This window comes from Lutra lutra, chromosome X, assembly GCF_902655055.1.
Source record: "Lutra lutra chromosome X, mLutLut1.2, whole genome shotgun sequence".
Taxonomy (NCBI): Eukaryota; Metazoa; Chordata; class Mammalia; order Carnivora; family Mustelidae; genus Lutra; species Lutra lutra.
This window is the reverse complement of record NC_062296.1, coordinates 98,865,077-98,889,232: the sequence shown is the minus strand read 5'-3', so window position 1 is coordinate 98,889,232 and position 24,156 is coordinate 98,865,077. Positions and strand designations below refer to the sequence as shown.

Sequence of the window (24,156 nt, the reverse complement as noted above, 5' to 3'; positions counted from 1 at the left end):
AGACAAAGACACCTGCCAAGTGTCCACCTGCACATCTAGGCACAAACGAGCTCTTCAGAGTGAATGAAAGGTGCTGATTTTCCAGCAATACCACCCTTGGTGACCTGCCACCAGGCCCTTGGGTACATCCCACCCAGGACAACCATCTGGCTGGAGTGACAATGTGGAGGAGGGTTGCAGCTATCGGGAACACTTTAACCTTTCTTCTCTAGGAGTTCCTAGAATACCATGGTATGCAAAATCTACTTCCACATTAAATTCTCAGAATGTGACCTACAACAAAGGCTAAACTTAACCTTTAACAAAAGTTAAAACCTGTTGCATCAGTTAAAAATCCAAGTCCCAAATAAAGAAAGAAGAAGAGAATAGTACATTTTGTTATACTTGCAGAGAGGCAAAATTTCCAGCGGTCTAGTATGGTGTGTGGCCACTGTGACCTTGGCCTCCAGTTCCCCTGTTTGGTCTCTGTGCTCTCCCAGGCAGTCCTACAGGACCTTTGTGAGCCACCTCAAGGCAGACATGGTCCCTTTACTCTTCTCTCCTTCTCCACATCCCGGTGGGAGCTCCAAGCAGATCTAAAAGGGCCAAGGCAAAACACTTGAAGCAAGATGGAACAAAGGGGTCCCAAGAAACATCACGTTGTCATTCCTTCAGACCAGTCAGCACTTGTTAATCTTTTTCTGTGTGTGTGTCATGCCTAGCCAGACATGGTGGCCTTCATGACAGTGAAGAGGTATCATGTCGGGGTCCTTGAGAATCTACACCGGTACTGTGATCAGTAGAAGGACTCACAGAATTCCGCAAAGCTCTTACTCCCATGGCTCTGGTTTAATACAACAAAAAGATACAGATGAAAATCAGGAAGACCTACAGTGCATGGGGCACAGTCCAAGAGAGATGAGGTCTGAGCTCTTCTAGGTGTCCCCTCCCCATGGACTTGTGGATGTTACTTATGTCTTCCAGTGACCATGTATGACAACATGCATGAGGCAGTACCAACCAGGAATGTTCACCAAGCCTTGATGTCCAGGCATTTTCTTAGGGTCAGTCGCACAGCATGGAGTGTCCACATGGCTGAGGTGAGTCTTTCCATCACCAGCCCTTCCAAAAGGCTGGCTATGGCATGACCCCAAGCCCCATCCTAAATCACATCATAGCATAAAGCCCATGCTGTGGCTCCAAGCAAACAAAGACATTCATCAGACAGGACATTTCATGGGTTCATAGGTGAACTTCTAGGAGCTGATCAAGGGCTAGACCTTAACCTGGAAGGGGCAGGTGTAGACAATCCAGGCCTGCTTTGTTAAATCTCTACCATGGAGGTGTGTTGTGAGATTTTTCAACCTTCAGAGACTCAAATTGTGTAAGAGTCTAGAACATGGCACCTCTTCCCCTGGCTACATGCCCTTTGCCAGCTTCTTCTATTTCTCCAACTCAGATGAGACACCACCATTCCCACACCTTTTCAGTCCTCAAGCTGTGCTGAGCGTGGGTACCTGCAGTTCCCTCCTCAGTTCTGTCCTGGCCATTGTGCGTTCGTCATGCTGCTCACAGTGGTCTCCTCTTTTGGTGCTGCTTCTGCTCCTAGGTTTCCAGAACCGCTAATGAGGGAGGGTTCTCTGGTGATCACATTAACGGTGTCATTGGGAAAGATGCACCTGACCAGAGCCGGCTCATCCCACTCAACGAGAGCTGACAGGTGACCTTCCCGTCCAGCCCCCATTCATGCGTCTCTACCCAAGACATGATGTCCCCCACTCCCTGTGATGCTCCATTGACCATAAGTACCATTATCCCAGTGGGCATTAGTGTGTCCTCCATGGTTCAGATGAAACACTTCCCACTCTCAAGCCCACTATGGTTCGTCTCCCCATCCAAACACCCCATGCTGGGAAATCCATCCCCCATGGCCCTTCTACTCAGCCTTGTCTTGCCATGAGCTGCAAACCTGCTCCCTACCCACTCCACTAGGTTCTAATCCATAAAGGTACCCAATAAAGCTCTGATGAATTCAATGGCACAAAAGTGGCCCCATGCCAAAAGCCAGCAAGCTCATAGCATCCCAGGAAGACTCAATGAGCCATCTGGTTAAACCTTGAGAAGATGAGGTTCTCCACATCAATGCTGAAGGGGAGTGGTTCCTTCAGGAAGGGGGAGCCATGGACACATCGCCTGCCTAGCTGACTTTCATTGGCTAACATCTTGTCTGTGTTCTTCATAGACCGTGGCAGCCCATATCTCAACACCTCTCCTCTTGCGCTCGGCTTTGCTCAGCATATCCCAGACAGCACGAGGGCTGTGTGTGGGGGTGTGCACGAGTGTGTGTGTGTCACCCCCATGATCCACTCTCTTCTGGGAGCTGAGAAGCTGACGGGCTCACTCACCGTCCGCAGGTTTCTCAAGTGTGTGTAATGAGAAAACATCACAGGAAGGGGGAGGGCGCTAAGGAGAAAAGGGAAGTTTAGGGTTGAAATGTCTTGACAAGGAAATCACTGTGTTCACTTTGTGACCAGGCAGAGAGCTGTCCAAGACGACAGTCAGATGTCGGAGCGCCGGGAAACCAAGAAAGAAAACAGGTGGCCAGAGCAGAGCCCGGTGCGGTGGGGTAAGGCAGCTCCCTTCATTCTCTTGACTCTCAAATGTGCCTTGTCACTCAGGTAGCTATTTCTGCTCCCGTTGCTTCTGCTGCAGTTCATGCTGCAGATCAAGGAGCACCTCAATGTGGGAAGTGGGAATGTCTGAATGAAGGCACCCAACAGGGAGGTGGGGCACTGAGCTCATGGGGACTGCATTGAAAGGTCTGAATTAGCCCCAGGGATTAGCCAGCTTGCCCTGGGAGGCAGGCTGAGCCCCTATCGCAAGTCTGTGTATGTGAATATTAGAAGCCACTTGGAATTACTACAGAGGCTTGGATGCATGCGGTCGTCCACATGGGGAACCAGGGGTCCCTGGATCCTAGGGCGACACTTGCTGGCAGTCACTTATCTCAGATCTCCTGGCCACCAAGTGCAGAGCTGCTGGCCAACCTGGGGGACAGGTGTCTTTGGGGACCACAGCCTTCCCTTCCCTGTGTTGTCTGAGCATGATGACCGATTGCATTTCCCCCAAACGGCAGGATCTCAACATCCGAGGTCATCCGAGGGACGCCCGTAGATCGGCAGCACCTGCATGACCCTGGGTCTTTGATCTGACCTAGTCTGACAGATGGAGCCGGCGTCTCTGTAGAACTTTAGGTCTATAGAAAGGGGAAGAAAACCCAGTCTGGGGAAAACTGAAAGGAGAAGGGAAAGTGGGTAGTCTGTGGACAAAAAAATAGCCAAGTGACATCTCAGTTTTCAGTCATATGAAACAAAACCCCCAGGCAAATCCACAGAGCAGGAGGGAAGAAAGGGGACTGTTGGCTTCATGGAGGTGGGGGTCCTCTTTTGGGGGGGGAATGAGAATGACCCGGTTCAGGAAAAGGTGCTGGTTGAGCATTCTGGATCCGTTGCATTTTGAGTTGTACGTTTCAAGGGAGAGCTCTATACTGTGTGAATTTCACCTCCGTTTTTAAAATCAAGGCAAAAATTAGGTAAAGGGACCATGAGAGTTCCCTGAACCTCACTTTCTTACCCACTTGCATGAGGATAATAGGAATGGCCTCCTAGGATGAGTGTGAGGGAGAAAACTAGGAGCCAAGTGGAATGTGCCTACGCGTGGTCGGCCCAGGCTGTGGAGAAATCACAACACTAATTACTTCACACTGTGGCCGAATTATCCACTGTGGCCAAGAGCCCCACGTTGTGACTAACCATCTAATTAAAACAGCAACCCTTGCTAGATCATCTTGCACGGTGCTGTTGGTATGTGATAATGTCACTATTTGGGTTTTATAGGGGTTGTTTTTTTTTTCTTAGGTCAAGTTTACTGAAGTTTATGCTTTTGCTCCATCATGATGAGAGGCGAGCGGAGTTCAGTTTAGAGGAAGCAGAATGGGGAACTGTCCAGCTAAGGGCGTATTCCCATGCAGATTCCTTCTGATGGGGGGATGGGTTGTGCATCTGTAGGTACCTACTTTATGTACAGCCCCAAAGCTGATGCTATGGGAGGCTTGAAAAAGGTGGAGGAAAGCAGATTCCAGAAGCTTACCGGGGATGAATGGGATGGGGACCCTCCCTGCCTTGCTGTACTGTACCACCCTCTCCTAATTAAGTGTGGCTCTGCTCAACGATTGCAGATGTGAAAAGCAGGGCAGAGACAAGACAGGAATGGCAAAGGGGAATGGTAGAGTCAGCCCAGAGGGAGGAAGGGTCTTCGCCAGGATCCTCTCGGGTGCATTATAGAGGCCCCCCAACCCCATGCCAAGAACCCTGGACAAGAAGGGCCTGGTGGAGCAGGGTTTAGCTTGCAGATGGAGGAAGCCAGGAACTTCCCCCATAGCACTGGAGTATAAGGTGTGTGGGAGGCAGGGACATTGGGGAAGGTCTGGTCCATGGTTTTTATTTCCTCTTTTAGAGCAAGGGTGGTGCTCTAAGAGGGAGTGGGCTTGGGAGGTTGGGAGGCAGGAACCCAAGACTGTGTGCCACTCCCCAGGGGTACTCTGGCACAGGTGCGCACACCTGGCTGGGGGAGCTGGCTGGTCTCTGCATCATTGGGCTCTAGCCTGGGAAGCTGGTGCAGGGACAGGGGAGAAGGGGCTGTAGCTTCTGGACAAGCCAGGTGACCCTCAATAGACAGGGAATTCATCACAGCAAAGGGTGGGTGGGAAAGGAGGCAGAGGTGAGGAAATGGAGAGAATGAGCCTCACAGCTCCGAGGTCTGTAGGGGCAAGGATCAGTAAAGTAAGGGATCCTATAGGTCCTCCAGAGGGCAGATGAGCCCCCTGGGCGGGGCTGGACATCAAGGAAGGGAGGTGCCAAAATGTACTGAACTAGGCACGCGCAGGAGGGAGATGCTGGGTCCTGGCAGGAGCCGAGCTTCAGGGGAGTCTGGGGGAAGAAGAGAGTCTGTGAAGACGGGTGCCAGCTTGGAGGTGAGGACATGCAGTTCCACAGGGTGGGTGTTGGGGGTGTGATGGCTGGATCTCCAAAAAGGAAACACTGGAAAGAATGAAATAGAGAAGGAACTGGTGATGGAGATGTCTAAGAGAGAGGAGGAGCGGAGGAGAAGGGGGCAGAGAAGGAAGGAAGAAGGAAGAAGGGAAGGGAAGAAGGAAGGAAAATAGAAAGCAGGGAAGAGAAACAGGAAGGAAAGAAGGAAAGAGGGAAGAAATTGGTGGTCGTTTGTTCAGTTGGGCCCCAGGAAGGTAATACACCAAGAGCAAAGAGACCTTCGTGTTGAGACCGATTGACTCTAGAAACCCAAGGGCATGACCGAGAGCATGACTGTGCACCGTCAAAGAAGAGAGGAAGGATTCTCCAAGAGCAGGAAGGCTTTGAAAGGACGAAGTCCGGGGAACACAGACAGATGAACAGCAGAGACAGTCAGCGGCTGAGAGGAAGAGAAGTATGTAGGGATGGAGGCCCCATTACAGATCACAACAACAACAACAACTGAAGAGCAAACACCAGCAAAGATCCCACCAGGGCAATGGTGGGCAGAGCCCAAGCTGCCACCCAAACCCACACAGACCATCAGATGTTCTCTGTCGAGTGCAGCTGTATGCGACAGAGCCCTTTGCTTTTGTACTTACGTGTTGAAAACATTTTTAATAGCCTTTTTTTGGGGGCCTCTTTTTTTTTTTGCCTTTTTTTTTTTTTAAGAGCCATTTAGATTTACAGAAAAATTTAAGTGGGAAGTACAGGGGATTCCTACGTACGTGCTTTTGTGCTTTTGTACTTACGTGTTGAAAACATTTTTAATAGCCTTTTTTTGGGGGCCTCTTTTTTTTTTTGCCTTTTTTTTTTTAAGAGCCATTTTAGATTTACAGAAAAATTTAAGTGGGAAGTACAGGGGATTCCTACGTACGTGCTTCCTCGTTCACCCAGTCTCCACACTTATTAATATTGGGCATCAGTGGGGCACATCCGACATCACCGATGGGCCAATATTGATCCACTATTATTGATTAAAGCCCACATTTTACATTAGAGCCACTCTTGGTGTGTGACGCTCTATGGGTTTGAGCAGATATAGAGTGACATACACTCATCATCATAGAAATATACAGAGTAGTTTCACTGCCCTAAAAAATCCCCTGTGCCCTGCCTGCTCATCTGTCCCTCCCCCAAACCCTGGTGACGACTGATTTTTTTTTTTCTGTCTCCATACTTTTTCCTTTTCCAGAATGTTGTAGAATCTGAACCTTCCCAGATGTAGCATTTCAGACTGGCCTCTTTCACTTAGCAAATGTATTTTAACATCCCCTATGCCTCTCAGTGCACTTACCCCTTTTTATTTTCCTCTTTTCTTTTTTTTTTTAACGTATCGTTTTTGATTCTTGCGAAACTCAAGTTTTAAGAAAAGAGGAAAAAAATCTCAAAAAAAAAAAAAAAAAAAAGCTGTTATTACCATCACGGAAACCTGAGCTATCATTCCTTTTTCTCCCTCCAAAAATCCATTCTAAAAACCTTTGGAGCATGTGTCAACCATACTCACATTAAAATTTCTTAAATAAAAATGTAAACATTTTAATTATACAAGCAAAATAAAAGAGAGTCAGAACAATGAGAAAATAATCAAAGTGGGTGTAATATTCCCCAAAAAGCATCTTAAAGTCACTGTTATGTGTCTCCCATAGCTTCAAGGCTCATCTGAACCATAAGCCAAGCTTGATAGAAGACAGATGGGCTGGTTTGTAGGGTAGAATTGCAGGGCAGCAGTAGTATATCTCCACGTTGTAGGAGATCTTTCTGCAAGCCGTCCCTCTCAGAACACTGATCCTGGAGAAAACAGAAGTCAGCGGTGGGTTCCTGTTTTTGGACCTCTTGTGGGCTCTGGCGTAGGTGGACAGCCCCAGAGGACCTAGAATCCCAGTTGCTGACAAATGAAGGCTTAACCTGGGGAAGGGCTTGGTGAGTTTGTGCTCCACCCCTGACCCTGGCTAGAGAGGGACGGACATGTCCAGGAGGCCAGGTTGTGTGAGCCAGAGCCTGATTCACGGGTCCAGCAGCCTGGGAACAACCCTGCCTGACCATCTCCACTGTTCTTTTGTTCTTTGGACAATATGTTCATAAAGGGGCTGCCGATCCTAGACTTGGCCATACATCTTAGGAGTGGCTCTTGGTACCTGTGGTAGGCGGGCTAATGTCCCCAGAGATGTCCATATCCTGATCCCTTTGTGGTGGACAGAATCACGGCCCCAGAGACATCCATGTCCTCCCCCAGGTTACAGACAGGAATGAAGCCACAGCTTGGGCGCATTTGCCCCAGTGGCCCACAGTACGACGGGGTGGATTGTAGCCTCGTGTCACGTGGAAGGACAGGCGCTTGGTTCTGCCCGCACCCCGAAGTTGGTGCAGACCCTCTGCAGCAGCAGTGACCCCCAGCTGGCCAGGTCAGTAGACTGACCATCAGGCTGGGGATAGTCCTGCACTCCCCAAGGAAAGCTCACTGGGGCCCCCTTGCCAAGATCCCCATGAGAGCTGATTTCCTCAAAGTGTGACTGTTTGTCCCTGCAGGTTTTCCTCATCCTTTGGCAACCCGATGCGACTCCTGGCCATAACCATCCTGTTCTTCATGCTGCTGGACCCAGTGTTCCTCCAGACTCTGGAGCAGCAGGGTAAGTGTGTGAACCTGTTTGACCCTTCTCTGCCTGTCTCATTCCTACGTCCCGTGTGTCTTGGGGACACATCCTGAAGGTCCAATCACATTTCATCTTCGTACTCATTGGTCAGCCAAGTGGCACAATCCAGGGTCACCAGAAGCTAAAGTGTTTTCTTGCTCATGCTCTGAAAGCCCCTTCCTGCTCCAGGCTTATGACGAGGTCATCCACCCTAGATGCAAAGTGTAGGTCATCAGCCCCAGGTCTGAGCAACGGACGTGGAGGGTCTCGCCCTGGCAGGGACTAGTAAACATCTTGACTTAAACAGGTGGACAGAGTTTACAAGGTGAGGCCACACACACTCAAGTCCCACCCTTGACAAAGGCAACATCACCTGACCAGTAGCATAGAGGCCACGTGGCTGAGAGTTTCAGTAGACAATGGACAATGGGCAGAGCATCCTTAAGAAAGAACTCTGGCCCATGACCGGCAGCAACCTGTCCCAAAGGGACCAGCCCTCGTCTATGGGGACCAGCCTGCAGAGCCAGCCTGCTGTCTGCACGTTAGATGTGCAAAAAGCCAAATGTCCATCTGCACGGCAACCCAAGGAGCTAAATGATTCCTTCTGGAACAACAGGCCCCCAGTGACCAGCACTTGATCAGTAACCAATGGCTTCCCTACGTTTTGACCCCAGTTCCTATATAGGACCAACTAGAGAAAGCCAGATATGGTCCCCTAACCAGTCCCATGGGATGTCCTACTTGTAGTGAGCCACCTGCGTCCCCACACCCACAGCCTCTGCTCAGGACACAGCTGAATATTCCCTTTAGCCCACTGTGAAACTTGCCCACTCCCCTGTCTCCCCTTTGTCTCTGACAAATGCCAGTGGTGGTGGCCAACTTCCTCACCGTGGTAGGCTCTGAGTAAACAGACTCTGTTGCTCTCACTTGGTAGGTCTTGGCTTACTGGCATAATAAGCATCTTAACATGGAGAAAAGGCATGGAGGTCCGGTAGGAAGAAGAGATCCATCTGGGGAGATTCCTGCATGTCTCAATACCCTGGGGCCACCTGTGTGGATAGGGGAAAGGACACCATGTCCCAGTCTTGATCTTTGCTTACAAGACATGGGATGGGTCAGCAGGCAGTGGGTAGAGGCAGGAAAAGTGTAATTTCTGAAACTGGTGGTCCTTTCTTTCAGATATTCCAACTGCAGAAAGGGTCCCCGTCTAAATATGAAGTTTGATTCTTGAGAATGAAACTGAGTTGGACTGCGAAGAAAACACTACCTACCTTGAATGTGTGATGATTCACAAGGAGAATGGACCAATCACTATAATAGTAAGACAGATTCGTTATGGACGATTGCTGTCCTTTACAAACCTCTTGTCACGTTAGAAACAAGGTAGCAACTGGTGGAAACAGAAAGCATGGGTGTGATCCTGAGACACATCTAGGAGACACGCTTCTGGGTGCGCCAGGAAAGTTAAGTTCTGGTCTGTGTCCAAGAGGTGCACCCTGATTCCCCGGGAGACTGAGGAACTCCTTGGAAAATGTCTTATCCCAAAAGGAAAGGACGTTCAGGGCTCCCAGGTGAGGAGCCCCAGCCCAAAACTCCTATGAGGTTAGCCCTGGTACAGGCTGCAGGGCGGGACCCTCAGGGATGCTCAACCATCCAAGGAAGATGAAATGAGGCAGGCTTGTGGAATGGGGCTCCAGTGCAATACAGGTAGATTGCAATCGGGCACACAAATGCTCCCAGAATTTCCAGTGGTCACTTTCAGGGAAATGAAATACCCAACAACAGTAATCGGGGGAAGACAAATGGCTTATTCTGTGACTTTGAGTCTTCTGTACCCCTTCAAGGGGTGTTGCTTAAGGGATCTGCTCTCCTACCAACAGAAACAGCAGCCTTTTGCTCAACTGGTCCATCAAAAGTCATCCATGTGGCCGACTTAATCCTGAGAAACAAATAGTTGGTCACCCATGTTCCGTGAAAACAAAGTTACTGAATAGATACGATGAAAACAAATAGATACATGAAATAGATGATACATGATACAATAGATGATACCAATAGATACACGAAATGAAAACAAATAGGTACATGAAAACAAACTGAATAGATACACTGTAAACACGAAGGCTGTGGGAGAAAGGGGTATGAGATAAGACAAGAAAACGGAAAAACATAAAAGAGTGTGCGTTAAGCTCCACGATGCTTAAAGTGATGAGAGATCTCGATGCTCAGAGCAGTGGTCCTCAGGTTAGCCTCACCCGAGAGCTTTGTTACAAACGCAGAATCCCCTGCCTACAAAGTGCTGAACCAGAATCATTTTGACAAGATCCCCGGGGACTGAGGGCACACTAAAAGGGGACCTCTATTCCGACCTCCTAAACACTGGAGACTAGACCAGCAAGTCGAGGTGCCGCCTTCATGTGGGCAGGCTGCCATCCACCCACCGAGAATGTCCATGGGTGGTGGTGGCATCTCGGGGTCCATGGAAGAGCGAACAACACGGAGAGGAGAAGAAGAAAAGAGTTTCCTAACGTACTGGCTGGTTGCATCTTTTTAGCCCCAGGAGAAAGAATGTCACTGCGAGTTTTCGGATTATTCTCTCCATGATGGAGTCACGCTTATGGTTAAAGTAAATAGCACCCAAAGACCGATTCCAGAAACACTGGTCTACGCTAACTCAGGTAGGGAAAACATCGCAGTGACCCTTTTGAACATCACTAGCTTCAAGGTAGAGACCTTCCCTTTATTTCTCTTTAGTTTTATTGAGATACATTTGACAATAGGTATTTTATACATTTAAGGTATATAACTTAAAGCTTCGATAGACACACATGTTGAGAAATAATTATTGCAATTAAGCTATTATCCCTCCCTTCAGCCCCTGGAAAACACCATTTCCTCTCTGTGTCGATGCATCTGCCACGTGTTGGCTATTGTGAATAATACTGTGTTGAACATGGGGGTGCATCTATCTTTTTGGGACCCAGATTTCATTTCCTTTGGAAATACATCCAGAAGTAGGATTGCTGGGTCATATAGGAGTTCTGTGGTCAGTATTTAAAGAAACGTTCATGTTTTCCACAGTGACCACACCAACGTACATTCCCAACGACACTGCACAAGGGTTCTCTTCTATCCACATCCTCACCAGTATTCATCTCTTTTTTTTTTCTTTTTAATAGTCATTAAGTGACTATTAAAAGTGTGTGAGGTAATAGCTCAGTGTGGGTTTTATTTGCATTTTTTTGATGATGAGTGATGTTGAGCATCTTTCTGGGTAGCTGTTGGCCATTTGTACGTATTCTCCTGAAAAATGTCTATTCAGGTCTTCTGCCTGTTCAGTTTAAGTTTTGTTTTGTTTTGTTTTCTGGTTTTTCGTTTTTGGGGGGCTTTGGATTTTTTGCTGTTGAATTGTTTGAGGTCCTTATCTATTTTAGATATTAACCTTTTATCAGATAGATAGAGATTACAGATATTTCCTCCCACTCCGTACATTACCTTGTCTCTCTGATGATTGTTTCCTTCTCTGAGCTGAAGATTTATAGTTTGATGGAATCCCAGTTGTCAATTTTTGGTTTTGATGCCCGTGCTCTTGGTGTCATATCCAAAAAAATCTTTGCCAAGACCAATGCCAAGAATCTTTCTCCCTATGTTTTCTTCCAGTTGTTGTATGGTTTCAGGTTCTGTGTTTAAGTCTGTAATTGATTTTGACTTGATTTCCATATGCAGTGACATAAGGATCCAGTTCATTCTTCTGCTTGTGGATGTCCATTTTCCCCATCCCCATTTCGTGAAGAGGGAATCCTTCATCCGTTGTCTGTTCTTGGGACTCTCGTTGAAGGTCAACCTTGTTGACCATAGGTCTGTGGATTTACTTCTGGGCTCTCTGAGGTCCCATTGATCTATGTGTCTATCTTTAGGCCAGTGCCATACTGTTTTGAGGATTATAGCTTTGCAATGTATTTTGAGATTAGGAAATGCGACGCTTCTAGCTTTGTCCTTGCTCAAGAGTGCTTTGGATCTTTGAAGTCTTTTGTTGAATTTTAGGGTTCTCTTTCTATTTCTGTAGAGAACGCCATTGGGATTTTGATAGGGATTGAGTCGATCTACAGATCACTTTGGGTAGTATGGACCTTTTATCACCATTAGTTATCTCAATTCACAACCACGGGATCTCTTTCCATTTATCTGTGTGTTCTTAAATCTCTTTCATCAATGTTTTGTAATATTCATCAATGTAATTTTATAATACTCAATTTACCTCCTTGGTTAAGTTTATTCCCAAGTATTTTATCCTTTTGGTTGCTATTATGAGTGGGATTATTTCATTCTTTTTAAATTTTATTTTTAAGTACTCTATACACTCAACGTGGGGCTTGAAGTCACAACCCCAGGATCAAGAGTGTCACGTTCTACTGACTGAGCTGGCCGAGGACCCTGGGACTATTTTTTAATTCCTTTCTCGAATAGCTCGTATTAGTGTATACAAATACTGATTTTTGTATGTTGATTTTATATCCTGCAACTTAATTACATTTATTTACAACTATAACAATGTCCTTTGTTTGGTCTTTAGGTTTTTCTACATATATGGTCATGCTACCATCAAACGGAGATAAGCTTACTTTTTTTCTTTAATTTGGATACTTTTATTTCTTTTTCTTGTCTAATTGTTCTGGCTAGGACTTCCCATACTATGCTAAATAGAAGTGGTGAGAGTGCCTACCTTGGCCTTGTTTCTTCCCTTACAAGGTAAGCTTTCAGTTGTGGTTTTTTTTTTCCCCATTGAGTGTGGTTTTTAGCCATGGGCTGTCCATATTTGTCCTTTATTGGGTTGAGGTAAATTTCATGTACACCTATTTTATGGAGAGTTTTTTATCATGAATGGAGGCTGAATTTCATCAAAGACATTGTGTGTAGCTACTGAGATGACTCTGTGATGGTTTTCTTTCATTCTATTAAATGGTGCCAGACAGCGATTGATTTCCATATGTTGAATCATCTTTGCATGTGGGGATAGGTCTACTCGGTTACGACATGCAATCCTTTGAACGTGCCGTTGGATTTGCTTGTTAGTATTTTGTTAATGATTTTTTACATTTACGTTTGTTAGGATGTTGGGATGTGATTTTCTTTTCTCATCTCTCAGGGTTGTGATATCATGGTGATCCTGCCCTCAGAAAATGAATTTGGAAGTGCTGCCTCTTCTTTTATTTTTTGGAAGAGTTTAAGAAGGATTGGGGGTGGGGGGTGCCTGTGTGGCACAACACCAGTTGAGCATCTGACTCTTGGTTTCTGCTCAGGTCCTGATCTCAGTTCATGAGATTGAGCTCTGCATTGGCCTCCGTGCTCAGGGGGAAACCTGTTTGGGATTCTGTCTCCCTCTCCCTCTGCTCCTCCCACTCATGCTCTCTCTCGCTCTCTCAAATAAATCAATTAATCTTTAAAAAGGGGGGGGTGGAATTAATTATTCTTTGGATGTTTGGTAGACATTTCAACCATGAAACCATGTGGTCCATTTCCCACAAATTATTTTGTTTTTGTGTCTTCTCAGGTGGGAATGACACAGCTGCCCAGAATTTCTCCTGCTTTATCTACAATGCAAACTTCATGAACTGCAGTTGGGCAAAGGGTCAGGCTGCCCCTGATGATGTCCAATATTTTTTGTATATAAGAGACTCGAGGTAAGTGTTGAGCTCAGGTAGACAATCCCGAGACGTACGGGCCGGAGGAAGCACAGATTGTTCTCTGAACAGTTTTGAATTTTATAGGAAAAGAAGGGAAAGAGAGTGTCCTCATTACATAGAAGACTCGGGAACCCATGTGGGATGTTACCTGGACGACCTCTCGGGATTAACTAGCTACAATTACTTCCTGGTGAACGGTACCAGCCAAAGGACGGGGATCCAGTTCTTTGATTCGGTTCTGTCGTGGAAGAAAATCGGTAAGAGCCACGTCCTGTGGTGTAAACAGATGCTTAACAGGTGAACCAAAGGGAGTTTGTGGGGAAGTTTGGAAGAATGGAAATTTTTTCTTTCATGGTTCTGGAGGCCAGAGACCCAGAATCAAGGTGTTAGCGTGGTTGCTTCCTTCTGGAAGGAGGCCAACCCATCCTTTTAGTCTGAATTAAACTGGGTGATAAGAAGTGGTTCCCCCCAGAAGAAGCAAGAGTCTTCCAATGCCCTCAGCCTCCAACAGCTGGCTCTGGCCCCAGGACAGCCCAGACAGGAAGGTGTTTTGCCTGAAGTCAGACCATGAAGCCCCTTGAGGACCAAAGGCAGGATGTTCAGAACAGGAGATGGAGGTTAACTCTGACCCTTTTGTGGCCATCCCCCATGGGTAGCACGCACAACCTTCTCTTGCTGTCTTGGGGGACACCATTGGCAAACGGATGCCAACTCTCCAGTTAATCTACTTCACAGGCCATTGCCAACCCCCACTCTCCACCTCCACGTCACCTGTTGGGGGAGCTCCAGGTGTGTGTACCCAGCCAGGTAGCAGCTGTGCTCCCCACCTCTCAGGGTCTGCCTTTCCCGCTCCTTGCTGCAAAACAAACCTCCTGTGGCCCTGACTCAGCCACCCTCCTCCCGAGGCAATCCCCATTTTTTCTTTTTCCTTCCCCATGTTTCTAACCTTTTTATTTAACTCAGGAAAGCCCAATATCATTTCAAACTTCAATCCTGTGCCTTTGTGACTGACAGTAAGAAATTGCATGTTTGGTCTCAGTCCTTTCAAGCACAGAACCGCCACAACCCTAGGAATTTCCCCGGGAGGAGAGCAGTAAGGTGTGCCTTTTGTTATGTTAAGGAGTTGACAGCTGAAAAGCCCCGAAGGGTGGGGGTCGGTTGCCAGGGGAACTAACTAGGAGATTAAAGGGTTGGAATGTTCAGTCCCCTCCTGTGACCTCCCGGACCAGGACTGGAAAGGAGCTGGTGGCTGACTTCAGTCCCCAATGGGCAATGATTTTAATCACCATGTTTACATAACGAAGCCTCCCTAAAATCCCAAAAGGATGGGGTTTGGACCTGGGTTTGGTGGACATGTGGAGGTTTGGGAAGAGAGACACCCCTGACAAGCCCCTTCCCCACACCTGGCCCCATGCATACTTTTTCTGGCTGTTCCTGAATTACAGCCATTTATAATAAACCCGTGATCTAGTGAGTGACGTGTTTCCTTGGGCTCTGTGAGTCGCTGTAGCAGATTAATAGAACCCGAGGAGGAGGTCCTGGGAACTTCTGATCTACAGCTGGTGGGTCAGAACAACCTGGATTTGTGACTGGCATCTGACCTAGGGGGTGAAGGGCAGTCTTACAGGGTTGAGCCTTAGGAGATCTGACACCACGTCCAGGTAGATAGGTCAGAATTGAGTTGAATTGTAGGACACCCCACCAGTTGTCTGAGAATAGCTTGATGGTGGGAAGGGGGACCCCACGCATCAAAACTGGGTGCAGAGTCCTACATGCACATCACAAAATGAGCACAGAACTGTCCTCTGTGCACCGCTGAACCTGCACACATCCCAGTGGTCTTCTTCCCCAAGAGGCAATACTCAAACCCACACAGACTCTGGCCTCTGTGTGACTCCTGGGAGCTGCCTGCAGAACTGGGTCTGACCTCCATGGCCCAGCAGATGCCCACTGATTCAGGGGAGTGTCCTGGGATCTCATTACAGAAATATATAGCCCACCTAACAATATCAGCGTGCTCTGCAACAAGTCCCACTGCCTGATCTGTTGGGAAAAGCCCAAGACCCGAAATAGGCTGTCCTACATGGAGTTCAAATACCAGCTGGACATCCAGAGAAAGGTGAGTGGACTCTGCCCCAAGCAGGACATTGTGCCTCAAGGAGCAGAGGGCAGCAGCCCCCGTGACTCATGGTGAGGGCCCAGGCCATGGGAGATGGGCAGGGCTAAGTGATCCATGGGGAGGAACACAGGGGTGGCTGTGTGGACAGGATGCCCTGGGCATGAGGGTCACCACCACAGCCAATCCAGGAGGGGTAGCCCCACACCCAGCTGGATCCTTCAGTCCTTCAGAGGGTGCTGGAGATCTCCAAGCAGATGCAGAACAGAGAGGAACTTCTGCTACTTGTCCACTCAGACCCCACCTGGAGAAGGGGTATTTTCTCTACCACATCCACCTGGACCCAGTGTAGATAAGGGGGAGCCTCTGCTCCAAGTCCAGCTGGACCCAGTGTAGACAGGGACACTCTCAGCTCCACATCCACCTGGAACCAGTGTAGACAAGGGGGACTCTGCTCCACATCTACCTGCACCCAGTGTAGACAAGGGGCACTCCCTGCTCCATGTCCGCACGGCCCCAGTGTAGACAAGGGGGAGCCTCTGCTCTACATCCACTGGGACCCAGTGTAGACAAGGGGGACTTCCTGCTCCAAGTCCAACTGGACCCAGTGTAGACAAGGGGGACTCTGCTCCCCACCCACATGGACTCAGTATAGACAAGGGGAACTCTCCGCTCCACATCTACCTGGACCCAGTGTAGATAAGAGGGAGTCTGTGCTCCACATCCACATGGACCCAGTGTAGACAGGGGGACCCTCTGCTCCACGTCCACTTGGACCCTTAACTGGACCCATCAGTAGCTGGGGTTCAAGGATGAGTCATGATCAGGGCCATCCTCGGTGGCCAAGTCCATACCCCTGTCTGCGTGACTTGAGGAGAAGAATGTACAGAGGGAACTCAGCCCTTCCCATGGCCCCAACTCTTGGGGTTACCCCGTGACTACACTCAAAGGAGACAAATGAACGGATCCTGTAAAAATCTTCAAAATGGAGAAAAGTAAACCTAGGTCTATTTTTTTTTTTTTTCTAGAGCAATAAGGAAAACAGCGAGAATCAACTGGTGAGTTAAGACTCTGACCCAAAATACCATCCCGTCGTGTAACTGTCCAATGTTACTCAAGTGGACACGTGGCCAGGATGGGGTGGGTGATGAGCGAGAGGGTGGCGCTCCCCAGAGGGCAGTCCAGTCAGTGATGTAGGGATGCTCCCAACAGTCCCGCTGTGGGAGGAGAGTCTCATCTGGGTACACTTGCCCTGTCCCATTTGTTGAAATAGTGACCTCCCACCATGTGCATCTATGTGGTCAAGAAAATACTCCTTTGAGTTTGAAGAAGATTGTTTCTTCCTTCAAAACACCTCTAGCAGAAAATCATCCAAGCCCTTTATGGTGGCGTGTCCTAAGTCCCAGCACTATGGTGACCTCAGTGTCCTCCGCTGTCCAACTGGGGGCTTTTTACTCAGTTTAATGTCCTTCCTGGGACGTTATCCATAGGTGGCTCTGCTCCTGTCCCGTGTACCTCCTGAATGTTTTCTGCATCTGTGTTGATGAGCACCCAAGAAGTGTCCCATGGTGAATGGGGGACTTGCCCTTGATGCTGTTTCACACGGTGAGGACACAGTTCTTCTTGTCCTCTTTCCATGGTGCATGTTCCATGCCTGGATCAGGAACGTGTGCTTGGACACTGTCATCCATCCCAGTGGTGGGAAAAGACATCCCAGCCCCTCTTTTCGGAAGGCGGGACACCCCGCTCTCAAACTTTTTCTTTTGTCCAAAGATTGAGGTGCCTGGTAATTTGGAGAATAGCTACAACTTTCCAAGTCCGGAGCCCAGACCCAAGCATACTGTGAAAATAAGGACCTCGGACGCACGGATCCAGAAGTGGGGTGCCTGGAGCCAGCCCATTGAGTTTGGTATATGTCCTGGGCACGTCCCTCCGTTCATCTCTGAGACCTTCCCATTCCTGTCCCCATCCCCGTCCCTGACACTGTACCCATCCCCAACTCCGTCCCCATTCCCATCCCTGTCCCTGTCACCATCCCCAGAGACTCCCAGACGGAGGAATTTCCATCCACGGGTCTCCACGGGGCTCTGTTCCTCCAAAGAATGGACAACCCACTCAGCCTCCTGAAGGGGCTGCTTCAGCTAGAAAAGATGAATCACTCCTGGTCCCCATCAACCCTGTTCACGTCATGCTCCCAGCCAGGGGAACACAGACATCCACGTTGGGCGTGTTTTCTCCTCATCAAGAGGGAGTTATTCATTCCAGGGAACTCGATTACCAACGCCTTCCGCCATTTTCCTCCCTGGAACCTTGAAGGGTTGGCAAGAATTTAATGGTTTGGACCCAAAGCCAATAGAGTCCTCAAGAAATCTGCATTTCCACACTACCTCTCCCTCCCGAGTATTTCCAAAGTGTTTCAGTAAGCATTTGATGCATGCAATTTTGTGGGTTGGTTTTTTTTTTTCCCTGATCCAAAAGCAAATTAAAAAAAAAAAAAAAGGCTGGTATAAAATGTATGTAAAATATTCATCCAGAGGTAAAACGTAAGTTCGAAGAGATGAGACAGTGGCTTCTTAACTATGACTCCAAAATGAGGAACAACAAAATTAAAAAAAAAAAAAAAATAGGTCAATTGGCATTCATCAAAATTAAAAACTTTTGTATCACATGGAATGGGCACTTTTTAAGTGAAATTGTTATTATTATTATTATTTTGTAAGAGGGTACATTTTGTCTATTAATATGGAAAGCTCTCAAGATGCCATTCAATTTGGTTATGGCCATCCTCATAGGACTGGGTTTATTTTCTTTTTTTTTTTAAGATATCACTTATGGGGCGCCTGGGTGGCTCAGTGGGTTAAACCTCTGCCTTCAGCTCAGGTCATGGTCTCAGGGTCCTGGGATCGAGCCCCACATCGGGCTCTCTGCTCAGAAGGGAACCTGCTTCCCCCCTCCTCTGCCTGCCTCTCTGCCTATTTGTGATCTCTCTCTGTCAAATAAATAAATAAAATATTTTTTAAAAAAAGATATTACTTATTGTTTTGAGAGAGAACCAGAGAGGGAACACAAGCAGAGGGAGAAGCAGGCTCCCCACTGAGCAGGGAGCCCGATGTGGGGCTCGATCCCAGGACCCCGGGATCATGACTGAGCCGAAGGCAGACGCTTAAGCGACTGAGCTCTCCAGGCACTCCCAAGGGAGTGGGGTTTTTTAATTGGATTTCTTTAAAAATAGTAACATAAGATATGCCCCTGTTAGAAAAATATCAAATTGTAAAAAGTGCCCCTTCCGCATGGTAAGCAACCCAGAAGATCTACTACTAGTTGTGAGGCAACTTTGTTCACACCCTATGCCTGGAAATGGGTATTTTGGGGTGGGGTCCATTGTTTAATTCATTTGTTTATTTTTAACTTTTTTTTTTTTTTTACTGATTTATGTTTGGGTCCATTTTTACATAGTCTCGTCGTGCGGCGCGAGCACGTTATGGTTGGGAGGGTCGTGAGGATGCTTTGCCTGGCGGACGGCTCTGTGGGACGGGTTTGGGATGGGCACGTGGGGGTAGATTTTTCCCGCTCTGAGCCTTTCTGGGAAGCCTTGAGCCGGCGAGGGAGGGAAGGAACCGGCCATGCCCTGACCATCCACCTGAAGGGGACCGTCCCCTCTGTCTGCAGGCTCCGAGGAAACCTCGCCCAGCCTCGTGCCCATCTACGCGCTGGTGGTCCTGGGGACCCTCATCACGGTCCTGACCCTCGGCTGCCTTTTGAAAAGGTAAACCCCACTGACAGGTTGGCGTCATCCTTGCAGACGGGCGAGACGGACAAGGTGCTCGTTCGGAGGTAGCTCAGGGAACCCACTGCTGTGACGGCCCTCTGGGGAGGTGTAGCTGGCAGCCGACGGGGGCCTTGCCCTGACCCTCGAGGGGCAGCACCGGACGCACGTTCTCCGATGCTTCCAGGCCCCTGGGCTGCACTGAGCCCACCCGTTTGGCCCTGTCCCTCCAACTGGACGTGGACCCCCACCCAGCTCAGCTGTGCTCACGGATGGGTTGCATTCAGCCTCGTGGGAAGGACCTTCCTCTTTCTGGAACGTCTCCCCACAACCTCTCATCTAGCCCTTCAGACTCCTAGGGGCCTGCCGAAGGCCACTCCTCCTACACCCTGTTGGGACCCAGGAGGTGTCCTCCGGTGCCCACCCCTCGATGCCCCCGATCCTAATCTAGCGTCCCGTGTGCACTTCCCTGAGCACTGACATACGAGCTAACGGCACAGGAATGTAGCCTAGGGACAAGGACAGGACTCCGCCAGGCCTGCAGGACGAGTGCTGACCCAGCACCAGCCTGTTCTCTAGGGAGCCTGGACCCGAGAGCAAAGGGGAACAGGGGCAGCCCCGCAACCCTCTGCCGGAACGGGGATGGAGCGCGTGCTTTACATGAGAACAGTTATCTTAATGAAAAGCTGTTTGAGTTTCCTGTGACCACAGGGGAAAAAATGACCACAACCAGAAGGTTTGAAACAACAGAAATGAATCATCTCCCAGGTCTGGAGACCAGAAGTCTGAGATCCAGATGGGGCAGGACCACTGAGATCCAGGAGGGGCAGGACTGTGCTCCGTCTTGAGGCTCCTGGGGAGGGTCCTTCCTCCTCTTCCAGCTTCTGGGGCTCCAGGCGTCCCTGGGCTGGTGGCCACGTCCCTCTCATCTCTGCCTCTGTCCTCACGTGTCTTCTCCTCTGTGTCTGTGTCTCCCCGAGGACCCCTGTCCTTGGATTTAGGATCACCCTGATCCAGGATGAGCTTATGCTCCCTTGATTACAACGGCAAAGACCTGATCTCCAAACACGGTCCCATTTCCAGATTCTGGGGTTCAGGTCTTGAATATACATTTTGGGGGGACAGTACGGAGCTCAGCAGAAGCATCTTCAGACGTCATGGAATTGGGGGTGCTGTCCCTTTCATAAGAGAGAAAGCAAGTGCCCCTTTGAAAATGCAGCAAACTCCAATGTTTGGCAAAGACCAATTCCGCTGTTTAAGTAAAAACACTAGGATTCGGGGCAAACCTTTAACCAAGCACATAGAAACCTGCCACACCGGGAAACCGCTGTTCATCATTGTGTGGATTTAGAAGGGACACACGCCTTGTGATCCGCAGGGACCCTGGGCTGCCCCGGCTGCCTGTGACTGGCCACATCCCCCACTCTTGTCCCCGTACCCAAGTGAGTCAGCGAAGGTTCTAGAAACATCCTAACCCTTTGCGTTCCTATAGTGTGTCTTGTTGGCTCACGGATCTCAAATTTGAGTGGTCCCGCCGTGACTCTTCCATGGAATTGTTCTTCAGCTCGCAGCCCGCAGGCTACTGCCACTGCGGGCAGGAGGACGCGTCCCTCCTCGCGGCCAGAAGGACATGTGTCCCCAGGCTCTTCCCCTCACACGCTTCCCGGCTCCCTAGGTTCCTCGCATCCCAGACTTTATTCCCACCGATTCCGCGCATCAAAGACAAGTGGACGGATAGCCATCGGCCTGACCACCAGGTGGGTGAGGCGGGGACAGAGCAGAGAACCAGGACGGGGAGGACGCCCCAGCGAGTCTGCCCAAGGGGGACCGCGGTGTCCTCATGGGGTGTGGCTGGGATCCGGTCCTGCTCTCCGGCTGACCTGAAACCCCAACACCCCCATCCTCCCTCTTCTCCTCAGGTCATCTGGGAGAACTTCACCTTGGACACGGAAAAGGGTGACAACGAGGAGATCCTAACAGTGCAAGAAGTCTCAGTGGCCCCGGCGAGCATGGAAGCTGCATAGACGCTTCCGGCCTGGAACATTCTGGAAGCTGCTTTTTTTTAAAATTATTATTATTGTTGTTTTGAGCATTTATTTATACAGCTTTTTTTTTTTAATTTTTTTACTTGAAAAGAATGTGATTTTTTGCAAAGATGGCTGTCGTCGGAGGGCTCACTGAACGCGCTGGGATCCGACGCCGTGATGCCCCTGCTTCTCTCCCGGGAACAGAGAGCTCTTCCTTGTTTTACAGTGGCTCAGATACCCTCCTGGCAACAGCCAGCAGGGCTGAGACGTGGGTCTCTGGCCTGTCTGTGGTCCCCATGGGAGCACTGCCCTCCTCTGTTTCTCCACTAGCTGCAGCTCAGCCCCATGTGGGGACCATCTGAGGGTCCCGAATAGTTATCTCCCCCGCAAAGTCCCATTTGCCACCTAACATGACACATTCCAAGGCTCTCGGAATCAGGGTGTGGACATCTTTGGGGACATTGTTCCTTCCACCACGTGGGGATCGGATGTGGACATGTTTGGGGACATTGTTCTGGGGATCGGGATGTGGACGTCTTTGGGACATGGTTCCGTCCACCATGTGGGGATCGGGACGTGGACGTCTTTGGGGACATGATTCCGTCCACCACTTGAACACTGGGATATGGACATCTTTGGGGACATTGTTCCTTCCACCACGTGGGGATCGGATGTGGACATGTTTGGGGACATTGTTCTGGGGATCGGGATGTGGACGTCTTTGGGACATGGTTCCGTCCACCATGTGGGGATCGGGATGTGGACGTCTTTGGGGACACAGTTCCATCCACCAGACATGGATCAGGACGTGGACACCTTCGTCTGCAGGCATGGGCGGGGATGGGAGGGGACTTCTCTCGAGGATCCCGAGACCAACTCTGCACCTTGACTTCTGAGACACGTGAATATGAAACCCCGCAGGCCACCCGCCCGCCCAGCCACATGAAGGTAAGAAGGAGGGAAGGGTCTCATACAGGTCTTGCAGAGACAAGAAGCCAGTCCCACGCAGGGAGTGAACGTGGCCGTGAAGGGCCACAAGCGCATATGCAGCGGGGTCCTGTGGAAAGTCTTAGAAGCCAAGGAGAGTGTCCTGCGAAAACCGCAGCTCACGTGGTGTTGTGTTTGTTGATGAGGACCAAGCTTACAGGGAGGGCAGATGTGTCTGGAAATATGGATACATACAGATACAGAGACAGGTATATCCGTATAGAAAGATACATGCAGAAGAGAGGAAACAATGTATGTGGATGGATACACAGAGGGAGAGACAGATACATATTTGGAGAAAAATGGGTGGACATACATACAAAAAATACACATGAATAGGATAGATGGGAAGGAAGTGGCTCATACGATGGTGGGGCTGGTCCGTGTGACACCTGTAGGGCAGGTGGGTGACCTGGAGATGCAGGCGGCAGGTGATAGGTAGTACACACCTGAGGCAGAATTACTTCTCTGAGAAAGAGTGCTGTTTGCTTTTAAAACCGTCACCTGATTGGACGAGGCCCACCACCGTTGAAGTAGACTCTGTTAAATGTAGTGGCTTGTGGATTTTTTTCTTTTTCTTTCTCTTTTCTTCTTTTGTTTCCTTTTTTTCTTTTTTTGCTAGTGGATTTTTTGTCCCACCTGCAAAACAGCTCTAGGCAAGTGTCTGATTGCATAACAGGGGGCTTGTCCCCTGTCTGTGTGAACACACAAACGGATCATCCTGGAACCCTTTAAAATGGAATGCATTGTGATGGGACTTGCAGTGGGTGCCCTGGGCATGTCCCAGGTGACACCTGCCGTGGAGATGGACCTCTGCTCCCAGTGCCAGCTGTGCCTTCCCACGGCTCCTGTGGGATCAGGCAGGTCTGCCCAGGGTGGGGGCTCCTAGCCTGGGAGCTTTGCTGTGCGATTTGCTCCTGACAAGTTTCAGGTAACAAAATCATATGCTTGGGGCCTGAAGGGACCCCCCAGCTGTTAAACCTGACTTCAGAGGTGTCGGGGCTCCTCTCAGTCAGCTCCCCAGGAAATGAAAAGCAAAACAAAACAAAACCAAAAAAAAAAAAAGTTGATTTATACCATTTGCTGCTTTTGCTGTAGATCGTCTGGCCCAGCCTCCTTGGAGTTTCCAGAGGCTTAACATCAGCACTAAACACTCTCAGATTTTCAACATGGACCCCCCAGGGGTGTGTACGAGGTGGCCCCCACTTGTCCCTGCCTCGCAGATTCCAACAAGCACTTCATGTGAGTCCTGTCCATCTGTCTGTCTGTAAGATGATGCCCAGGATGCCGAAAACCTGCCTCCCTCTCTTCATCTCTAAGAAACACCATCACCCTCCGATAACGACTCCTGGCACCTGACATCCTGCCATAGGTGGGGACGTCCCTTCAGACCAAGACTTGTCCTTGGAAAGTAAATGCTGCTCAGAGTCCAGAGGGACCAAACTGGACTCCAGGATGACAGATGCTCGCCCAATGGAGGCCGTCAGCTGAGGACAGGACCTCTGTGTTCCAGGAGTGCGAATGGTCGCCCAAGATCCCCACGCAGGAGTGTCAGGGATAAGAGCATGGACGGCACCAAAGGCATGCGCCTTGCACCTTGAAATTTTGCCCTGGAATAGCCCAGATGGGACCAAAATAGTCTATGCACAGAAAAGAACAACAACAAAAAGAGCAGGTTTCTGTGAACAACTACCTTTGGCAAAATACGGATATAGGAAAATCTAAATCATGTTGCAAAAGAGAGATATTTTACATTTAGGCTTTCCACTTGCTGTTCCTGCTTTCCCTCTCCATTCTGCCTCCCCTGACACCTTCCCCACTCACCTGTAACTTCTATAAAAGACTGAGTTCCTGCATGTGTAGGCGGAGGTGAT

The 24,156-nt window shown here is 49.2% G+C and overlaps 1 protein-coding gene across 1 annotated transcript; it reads left to right on the top strand.

Moving 5' to 3' along the window:
* The first annotated feature begins 2,507 nt into the window (after positions 1 to 2,507).
* Positions 2,508 to 22,999, top strand: LOC125092117 (granulocyte-macrophage colony-stimulating factor receptor subunit alpha-like). Its single transcript, XM_047716458.1, is given in 16 exon segments — positions 2,508 to 2,605; positions 7,599 to 7,610; positions 7,613 to 7,699; positions 8,882 to 8,899; positions 8,902 to 8,928; positions 8,931 to 8,948; positions 8,951 to 9,021; positions 10,257 to 10,380; positions 13,254 to 13,383; positions 13,471 to 13,643; positions 15,372 to 15,505; positions 16,531 to 16,560; positions 17,276 to 17,411; positions 19,172 to 19,268; positions 20,944 to 21,025; positions 21,188 to 22,999. Coding segments are annotated over 16 exon segments (1,308 nt in total). The 5' UTR covers positions 2,508 to 2,541; the 3' UTR covers positions 21,293 to 22,999.
* Positions 23,000 to 24,156: the final 1,157 nt, after the last annotated feature.